Source organism: Phyllopteryx taeniolatus, chromosome 6 (assembly GCF_024500385.1).
Source record: "Phyllopteryx taeniolatus isolate TA_2022b chromosome 6, UOR_Ptae_1.2, whole genome shotgun sequence".
NCBI lineage: Eukaryota > Metazoa > Chordata > Actinopteri > Syngnathiformes > Syngnathidae > Phyllopteryx > Phyllopteryx taeniolatus.
Window position 1 is genome coordinate 1,545,001 of NC_084507.1, and position 10,798 is coordinate 1,555,798.

At 40.0% G+C, this 10,798-nt stretch overlaps 1 protein-coding gene across 1 annotated transcript in view; it reads right to left on the reverse strand.

Moving 5' to 3' along the window:
- The window catches only part of rbm42 (RNA binding motif protein 42), a 21,207-nt gene extending 11,364 nt beyond the window's left edge, over positions 1-9,843 (reverse strand). The window contains exons 1-4 of the mRNA XM_061777560.1: positions 9,495-9,843; positions 9,020-9,077; positions 8,534-8,669; positions 875-938 (exon numbers count right to left, since the gene is read on the reverse strand). Coding sequence (XP_061633544.1) covers positions 875-938; positions 8,534-8,669; positions 9,020-9,075 — 256 coding nt within the window. The 5' untranslated portion in view covers positions 9,076-9,077; positions 9,495-9,843. The remainder of the gene's footprint in view (positions 1-874; positions 939-8,533; positions 8,670-9,019; positions 9,078-9,494) is intronic.
- Between the last annotated feature and the right edge of the window lie 955 nt (positions 9,844-10,798).

The window sequence follows — 10,798 nt, forward strand, 5'->3', positions numbered from 1 at the left end:
ATGGATGGATGTACTGCCAGATCAACTCTTGTTTCCGATGTTATGTGTGCTTCGCGGTTCCACTTGGGACTACAACCTGCAGCACCGCAACGCGAAAATACAAAAGACCAGCGCAACAAATACCACACTGGCTGATCTGATAATCAAAAATGCAATGCAATGGAGGATGTCCGCTCCAGAGGTGGGCAGAGTAGCCAAACACTGTCCTCAAGTAAGAGTACTGTTACTTGACAAAATGTGACTCAAGTAAAAGTAAATAGTAGTCCTCCAAAAAATTACTTAAGAGTAAAAGGTATGCAGTGAATTTATTACTCAAGTACCGAGTAAACAGTGAGTAACTGATTTTATTTAACACCGCATGAACAAAAATTAAAAACATTTTGAAAAAAATACAAAATAAAATGTGACTGTACAAATTCTGATGTTGCTGTGTATGTGTATGCACAGTCAAAACTACAAAAAAAACATCTGCAATTTACTGCATGGTGTTTTCTCAAGTTATAAGTGAGCTGAAATATCCACGTTTGGGCAGACAGTCCCAGACAAATACTACAATACATGAAAACTGTTTTTGGTCGTCTATATGTAAACAAGAGTAGTGCGCTGTTGCCTTGATGGTAAAAACGACCTCCCCAACATGGCCGCCACTTACGCACGACGATCAGCGAGGCAGGCGTATCTAGTGTGAATATAATGACGGTGACTCCCCCCTCCCCCCCCACAGGAAAAACCTCCCATGCACCTGAGATTATGGTAAAGTGCATCAAGTCCTCAATCTGATGATGTGCATTCTATTACACCACCAATTATTACTCTCTAATGCAGTACATCATATATTTGGTTCAGTGTGTTCCCAGGCCTGAATTACGCTTACCTGGTCCAACAAAGGTCGGTGGTGGTCCAACAAAAGCCCCTCTGGCCTCTAGTGTTTGCTGGACCTAAGAAATAAGGGTTGAAAATATGATCAGTGGTCAGAGGTCCTCAATAGGCAAATAGAAGCTTCTAATTTAACCTGCATAACCTTTTGGGGATTTGTGGTATCTGGCTTTCTGGAAGCTTCTTTGGTCATTATGGTAATAAACACTTTACGGTTTGTAACTCCTCAAACGAGACATACCGAGAAAATTGTTTATTAACCAGCAGAATTGCATTTTTTATAAATTTTTTTGCTTAAAAAAAATAATTCTGCTGCTTTGAAACTGGAGTGTCAGCTCTGCTCGCTGTATGACATCGCTCACATTTGCTAATGGCTGAGTTTGAAAGTATGGCGAGGAACACAACAACAGCAAACACAAAGTGATCATGTTTATACATACCAGACAAGAAAGAATTTGCTTCCAACTCAGGCATGTCAATGTTGGTAGCATGTTTGTTACGGAACCTTGCTTAAGGGCACCTCGACATTCATTAAGCAGACTTACATCTTTCCAAGAACTAGTTGCAATTTCTTTGGTCTGCTGAGGGACTCAAACCATAACCTTCCAGTTCCAAAGCCCAAGTCCTTACTAATAAGCTACTGCCACCTTTTCTTTGTGGCTTTAAAGATCCCCTTTCATTACTATTTTTCTATTTAATTTTTATAACCTTTGACATCCTTTTATCAAATTTATTTGATCATTTTGGTTGGAAATGCAGAAAACGTCCTTTTTGAAGCTATTCTAGTTTGTCTTTTGGGCCTGGCATTTAAAATGGTCAGATTATTATGTGACATGTAAATGAGCTTTGCTCTTATTGGATCGTTCATCTTCCCTAATTTGAATATGGAAAGCAGCTTGGCTCTGACTGGTCCATATCATGGCATCTGCGAGACAGCGATGTCGTGTCCTTTGATGCAGAGTTCAGATCGCAGGAGTCATTTCTACACACTGACTGCACATTCGTTTAATTTGCACCACATTCATACGCTCCTCCCACCTTAGTCCTCTTTAGCGGGAGCTTATGCTGTGAGCGGCCAAAGGGGACAGTCATCGCTGTGGCAAACGCACACTTGCCGATGACCCGCTAAAGAGGACTGAGGTGGTAGAAGCATATCATCCATCCATCCATCCATCCATCCATTTTCTTTACCGCTTATCCTCACTAGGGTCGCGGGCTGCTGGAGATTATCACAGCCATCTTCGGGCGGGAGGCGGGGTACACCCTGAACCGGTTGACAGCCAATCGCAGGGCACATAGAGACAAACAACCATTCGCACTCGCACTCACACCTACGGGCAATTGAGAGTCTTCAATCAACCTACCACGCATGTTTTTGGGATGTGGGAGGAAACCGGAGTGCCCAGAGAAACTTGCCGCAACGATCATCACTGCCAGAAATTAATGCAAGCTTCGCTAGCTCATCCACTACAGTTACATTAGAAATTAGATATATAGTTAAGTATTATTGTAAAACACATATTTATACTTATAGACTGTACACGTGGATAAAATAATTGGTACTCCTCTGTTAATGAAAGAAAAAGCCACACTGGTCACAGAAATAACTTGAATCTGATAAAAGTAACAAAAATTTAATGAAAATTAACCAATGAAAATCTGACACTGCTTTTGAATTGTGGTTTAACAGAATTATTAAAAAATAATAATAATAATAAATAAATTACAAAATAAAAACTCATGAAACAGGCCTGGACAAAAATTATAAGCTTAACTTAATATCTTGTTGCACAACCTTTTGAGGCAATAACTGCAATCAAACGATTTTTGTAACTTTCAATAAGACTTCTGCACATCTCCGCAGGTACAGTCATAGTCACCATTATTGGCACCCCATCTTTTTTTTTTTTTTTTAACATATCATATATCTATAATACCTTCAGAAATAAATGGAAATGTACCAAACTTATATCATTAGTATCTTTTGGATTGGAGGTCCAAAGTGATTTAACAAAGATTTCTTTTTTTTTTTTTTTAAACTTAGGTATTGTAATTAAAAAATAAATAAATAACTAAATAAAAAAACATGCATGTGCAGCAAAAATGGCACCCCTCAATATTTCGTTGCACACCCTTTGGCAGCAATGACATCTTCGGTTTCTTGTATCCATCTATAAGCTTTTTGGACTTCTCCGGTGGTATTTTCTCCCACTCTTCTTTTGCAATTAGTTCAAGCTGCTGAAAATTTGCAGGGTTTTTTCCCCCCTCAATGGCAGATTTCAGCTCCCCCAAAGACTTTCAATTGGATTGAGATAGGACTCATTGCTGGCCATTTTTTCCTTTTCAATCATTCCTGTGTGCTTTTGGATGTGTGCTTTAGGTCTTTTGTCTTGCTAGAGGACCCACGACCTTCGCCTCAAATCAAGTTTTGTTACAAATTTGGCTCTAAAACCTAGATTTTCTTATTTAAGGATACCTCTGATACAGTCAAGGCCTGCAGTACCAGATGCTGTAAAGCAGCCCCACTGCATTATGGATCCCCCACCATGCTTGACTGTCTGTTCCTTAAAGGCTGTCTGTAAACATACGGTTAGTGTGCATTGCTAAAAAGCTCTGCTTTTGTTTCATCTGTCCAGAAAATATTTTAGTTTGCTCTTTCGTATCAAACAAGTTCTCCATAGAAAAAAATGCTGTTTCACTTGATTCATTTTCTTCAGGAGATAGTACTTAAACATTTAGTACTTAAACTTCATGGGTGCAAAAAATGGTGAGCACAACTGTATGCTGGCCCACTCTTTATGAGCAAACTGCTCCAGTTGTCTCGGGTTTGAAGGGTGCTTTCTCCAAACGGCATGTTTTAGCTCCTTCTACATATGTTCAATAGGCTTTAGATCAGGGTTCATAGAAGGCCACTTCAGAATAGTTAAATTTTTTACTCGTAGCCATTCTTGGGTATTTTTAGCTGTGTTTTGGGTGATTATCCTGTTGCAAGACCCATGACCTGCAACGGAGTCCTTGTTTTCTGACATTGGGCAGTCATTTCTCTCCAGAATACCTTGATAGTCTTGCGATTTCATTATATCCTGCACAGATTCAAGACATCATGTGCCAGATGTGGAAGAGCAACCCCAGAACATAACAGAGCCTCCTGCATGCTTCACAGTTGGGACAGTGTTCTTTTCTTGGTATGCGTCATTTTTGCGTATGTGACCATAGAGCTGATGTGCCTTGCCATAAGGTTCCTGTTTTGTCTCCTCTGTCCAGAGGACATTATCCCAGAAGCTTTGTGGCTTATCAACATGCAGTTTGCCAAATACCAGTTTCGCTTTTTTATTATTTCTTTTCAACAGTGGTGTCCTCCTTGGCCGTCTCCCATGAAGTCCACTTCAGCTCAAACAACGACAGATGGTGCGATCTGACACTGATGTACCTTGACCTTGGAGTTCGTTCACCTTTAAAGATCAGAGGACAAAGATTTGATCTAGAACCCCTTTACAAACCACATCTGCCATTTCGAAGTGATTATATAGCAGATATACAGCAATTAAATTGATAAATATGATGCAGAATGCGCCTTCCGGTCGTTGGCTCTATCCGGCGCTGTGACGTCACACGAGCTAAACAGCCTGTTCAGTCGGCGTTGTGTGCTATTGTTCCCTGCTGTTGTTCCTGTCCTTGTATATTTGTTTTTGTATGATTTAACGATGTCACGATGGTGGATAGGGAAAGGCACTCGACGGGAAGAAACGGGGTCAGCGAGGGGTGCCTAGCAAGCATTCCAAACTGTGCTGATCACTTCGAACCGGCGTGTTTTGAGAAAGACTTAGCAGAAAGCCTTTGATAAACAGGTAGAGGCTGAAACCAGCTGCGGTGCCAACTATTATTCCTACGGCCATTGGGACCTCAACCGCCAGCAAGAGAGCTAAATCTCGCAGCCACCACGGTGCCGCGGTGCAGACAAGGGGCAAGGATTTCCTTTGCACTGGGGAGTAGAAAAAAAAAGACCCACACAGTACTTTTCAGTATTGTCGTCTGTACTTTTGCCTATATGACAAGCCAACAGACACGGACGGCAAAGACTTTCTGTGCGGCGTGTTATAACGCAACTCGAGCGAGGAGCACACAATATATAGGAATACTGCATACTATGTAAAAGCTTGTGCCGTGTCACTGAAACATATATGAATATATAATGCCTATAGTCGTGCTAAAAAATATTGGCACCTTTGGGGTGCCATTATTTCAAGCCATGACTGTATAAAAAGACATGCATTTGACATACCGTCACATCGAGCCAGTGTCCACTCACTATTTCTGTTGGACAGCTGCTACTTGGCTGCTTGTCGCCGTCACTGTTCAGACCTCCTGATCATCTCAAACATGTACGGTTTGACAATGCCAAGTTCAGTTGGGTGCTCCTATACGTCGAAATCCTCCTCCTCATATTCTAACACGTTGCTCGCCATTGCATGTAGTGCGCTGTGTTTGTCAATTGCAACGTCACTTCTGGTAGCCCTTGTGGTGGATAGAGTAACCACACCCCGGTGTCTTCAGCTTCGGGTATGTTCGGGGAGGACTCAATATGCGTCATAAAAACTAGACTTTACGCCGATCTGATCGGTATCGGCCAATAATTAGCATTTTATGCTGATTGACTAACCGGCTTTCATGTTATAATTTGCAGAGCAGCTCAATGATGTCATCGATCGGCTCCGCACAAGACATTTAACTCTGCATTGCCGTCGCATATGAATCCAAAAGCTAGATTATTTTAAGCCTTGTCACGTGTTTTGTGGCGCAGTAGTGTTGCTATCTGACAATACATTTTTTAAATCTTGTCAGTTAAAAAACACGTCATCAGTGTGTGACTATTTTGCTGTGTCTCAGACAAACAACACGCAAGTTATTTGCAGTCTGTGCACAACTGAAGTAAGTCGTAGGGAACGTCATCTAAATGCTTCAACACAACAAATTTTATCGGACATCTGAAGAATGTACACAAGGAGGAGCATGCCGCATTCAAGCAACGCAGTGTGAAAAAAGAAAAAAAGAAAAGCCAAACGGACGCACACTCTGGACAATACCCGTCCATATAGCCGTGACAGTGAGAAAGTTAGAGTAAGCATGTCATTAACAGTATTTGTTAAAGTAATTTAATTACAGTAAGTTAGCAGCCGTTATTTCTGTCATGTTGTAATGTTGATTTGACCTAAACTTATGTCAGTGACCAATCCTTGAATGCCCCCCTAGATGTCATTGATGTTTTAACTTTTGTCTAAAACGCTAGAGAATAATTTTGAGCTGGGATGGGCCCCAGCACGCCCACGACCCTAGTGAGGATAAGCGGTACAGAAGATGGATGGATGGATACAGTACTCAGTATACAGTACACAAGTATATACAATACATGAAGAAGTCATACGGTACACAAGTATATACAATAAATGAACAAGTCATGTAAATGTACACATTGCTCCATCTTGTGATGGGATTAGTGATCGGTTATCGTTTTTTTAAAACTTGCTGATCGGTGATCTGCCCCAAAAATCCTGATTGTGTAAAGCCTAATAAAAACCTAATTTTTAGCTAAACTATGGTTGAAAATTTGCTGGACGTTACGTGCATGTATTACATAACATATAAACAATGCAAATATGAATTTTAACGGACCCTATAACATCTTTGTCATCTGACCTTTAATTTCTTTGGAGGTTGTTCTGGCCTCTTGTTACCATTCGTATTATCCATCTCTATAATTTGTCATAAATTTTCCTCCTGCGGCCACGTCCAGGGAGGTTGGCTGCAGTCCCGTGGATCTTACATTTCTGAATAATACTGTATGTGCAACTGTAGTTAAAGGAATATTATGCTGCAAGGAGATGCTCTTATAGCCTTTATAGACAAGCACATTAAAGGTAATTTTCTTTTTACTCTCCTGAGACAACTCTCTCCTTTGCTTCCTCTGGTTCATGTTTAGTGTGGTATACACCATGTCAACAAACAGTGCAGTGATTACTTATCACCCTTTTAACATATATTTTAAAGTTGTTATACGCAATTACTAAAAATGTTTTTTTTTTTCTAAAATAATTAGCACCTCCTACAAATATAAAATAAAGAATGGCCCCCTCACGACGTTTGACCTACGCCTATGAAAATTAGGAGGCACGTGTAACAACCCAAGACTAGGGTTGGGCATCGAGAATCGATTGGAACCGTGACTAACGTTCTGGTTCTCCCGGAACCGTTAAAATGTTTAACTTTCGGTTCCCAGTTTTGATGCCTAGTCCTCCAGCCGCGAAGAAGAAGTGTCAAAAAGCAACGAAGAAGCGGTGTAAACCAACGAAGAAGAACGGGCTCGATGACGTGCTTGTGCCCAACGGCAGCGAACAAAAGCGTGTCTTAACTTTGTTAAAATGAATGACCAGTCGCCTCAGTGCAACACTTGGAATAAGATTATATTGTGCAAAGGAGTTTTTCCCGATGCGTAGCGTCTGATGCGCTCCGAGCCGCAGCCTACAACGCGCGGAGCTTCAGTCAAGTCAACTCTCAGTCAACTGGGTGAGTGAAAAAATAAAATGCATCTATGCCAACATTGAGACAGCTAACAAGGTAAACGGTTGCTTGCACTTTTGCATTGGTGGTTTTTAGCATTTATTTTAGTCTTCAAACCAACGTAAGCGCCGATGACAAAAAAGAAAAAGCTTAACATTGGGCTAAAACTTCACCGTAGCAACTTTATATCACAATGAATTGGGACAAAATTCACAAAAGTTGTCTCACATTACCACACACTAAAACAAATCTTGTTCCTCATCGGTGGGTAGAGAATCAGCGTTTTATAACATTTGGTTCCATTCATTTAAAAAATAAATCACCGATGCCGTGTGAAGTTACTTTTCGTGCCAAAATGCTGAGTTCCATGCAAAACCATGGTAAATGGGGGCTGGGTCAAAAAAGTTTGTGTGGTTTTTCAGTGCACGGCATTCTTTTTTGTTTATAAATAAGTTCTGAGACTTTATGGCAAAACAAATCACTTCTCTACTTCTACATTAGAAAATAGCGAGTGAGTTTGATGACAACCAATTTTGCTTTGCTGGGTCGTGATAGGTCAAGAGGCTGAGGGTAGATCTCAATTTTCTTCTACCTCCTTTATATACATTGACAGTAACCAGGCAAAAGGAAAAATGAGGTGAGCCTTGAAGCCTCTGTTGTACCATAATACCTTGCCACATCACTGGCATGTTTCGTTCTTCTTCCATTGAACATTTAATTCAACGTATTTTCTATTGATATCGATCACGTGTCTATCTTAACATATATTGATAATGTATTATCTCCCAGCCCTAGTCCTTCCTCAAAAGGGTTAAAAAAAACATCTTTTTATAAGTTGATTACATAGGGTTCTCTTCCAAACATGCTTTTTTAGACCTTGCTTTGTGCACTTGGGGAATAGTCATACTGATGTACAAAAGTGCCTTCGTCAAACTACTCCCACAAAGTTGAAATTAAAGGTCTGCAGCTCAAACTGCTAAATGAAGGTTTGTCTTTATACTTTGGACCATAGCATGCATCTGCGTTGAATTTAAAAAATAATAAATAAATAAATAAAAAGAATCAGAGGTTATTAGCGCTTAACTAAGGAAAGGATACAAACCTGTCTGTAGGTGTTGGTGCCAATAATTGGTCGGACTACTGGTAGCGCTGTGACAGCCAAAGCTACAGGTATCGCCTCCATGACAGGTGGGTTTCCTGATAGTGGCACTGGGCCACCAAGAACCTCTTGCTCAAACCTATACATAATATGAGATATGGATAAACATGTAAAGTTTGCACGAGGATTGGATATATATATATATACACACACACAACACAGTGGGTACGGAAAGTATTCAGACCCCCTTAAATTTTTCACTCTGTTATATTGCAGCCATTTGCTAAAATCATTTAAGTTCCTTTTTTCCTAATTAAAGTACACACTGCACCCCATATTGACAGAAAAAAAAAAGAATTTTTGCAGATATATTAAAAATAAAAAACTGAAATATCTTGATTTTGTTGTTACTGTTTTCTTGTTGGCTGTACATATATTAACACAAGTGTATTTCTGTTAATATTGCTTTTGTGACCAATTATAACTCACAGAGCCATCTCCGCCTCCATCTCCTTCAGACGTTCCTCTCCTGATTTTAACGCCATTTCTAGGACACAGAAAGTCATTAGAATACCTGGCAGGTGATCCTCAACATTTTCAGACACCTGTGACTCTGTAAAATCACAACTAATTAGAAATTCAAGTACAACCATAGAGGTCTACTTGCTGACACCATGTGATTAAAAACGTTTTGTCGGCGTTCAATGGGCGCTTGTGTTTAAGTTTATCGCCGAGCCGAGTTTTGAACACAAGGTGGGATATTTGCGTCACACCAAATGTTTTCATATCACTTCTATACACACACAAATAACAATTAAGTATGGTCACATTTAAAGTGGTTGACTGGCCACTATCCCTTCATTTCCATACCTCCTGTCCTCATCAACCCAAATTTTGTTTATCAAATGAGCACCATTTATTCACACTCGTGCAGTCAACCTTAAGTCGTTTGAGTTGCACTTACCTTTATTTGCAACTTCAATTCTTTCTACGTGAAATAGAATGTCGTCTCGTCGAGCTTTAGCAAGCGGAAAGGAGCATGAGCTAGCATATGAAATTGTAGTGGTGAGTAGTCGTCCTTGTTATCATAAAGCTAGCGTAAAGCGCGAGCTGTATAGTTTACTTGTTAACCAATGACGAACTTTAATAGTACATGACAACTACAAATACTCATACAATTAAAAAAATAATAAAAAATAAATAACAAAACAAAACAAAAAAACCGGCAGACCAGAAAACCGTCAATACATTCGTCACCGCGCTACCAGTAGCGTTCAAGTTGCATTTCCGCCCCTTCCTCTTTACTTTACTGCCACTTAGTGGAGTGGAGTATGGAAGAAATAAACGCTTCAGTACGGTATCGGTAGGCCTGCATGCAGTGTTGGATAAAATTATGTTGGAAATGTAACTGGTTACAATTGCAAGTTACCCTGTTGAAAAGGTAATAGTGGTGTAACTATTTCAATACTTTCTCAAAGTAATATAACAATTTACATTTGATTTCATTTTGATTACGTTTCTTAATTTTGAATGAATGCATAAACGGGATCCTTGGATGTTTCCTCTAAAAAAAAAAAAGTACTTTCAAACCTTGGAACATTATTTGAGAATTAACCACATATTTGTTCTTATGTATGCAGCATGTGAAAAACATGATACCATGTTGACCTAATGACAAACGTGCATAATTTAGACAATATCGCTTCATATATATGACAAATAAAAAAGTTGTGGCTATTTTTCAAATGTAAATATTTAATAACACATTTTCTCCCAGTAATTCAATGGATTACAATTACATAATTTTTAAAATGAAATTACATAATTTCATTTCAGGTCGGTTGATTGGAGACTCTAAATTGCCCGTAGGTGTGATTGTGGGTGCGAATGTTTGTTTGTTTCGTGTGCCCTGCGATTGGCTGGCGAGCGGTTCAGGGTGTACCCTGCCTCCCGCCTGAAGATAGCTGGGATAGGCTCCAGGACCCCCGCGACCCTAGTGAGGATAAGCGGTAAAGGAAATGGATGAATTTAATTTCATGTCATTAGTTACTCCCCAACACTGCTAAATGTTTTTGACTAAACCTCAGTAGGAGTGTCAAACCCATTTTTGGCCCAGGACACATGATCGTAGTTTCCCCTCATTTCAGGGTGTACGCTGCCTCTCGCCCAGAGTTAGCTGGGATTGGGTCCAGCACGATGGAGTGAGGAGCGAGGAGTGAGGATAAGCGGTACGGAAAATGGATGGATGAATATTTAATGTAGAAAATG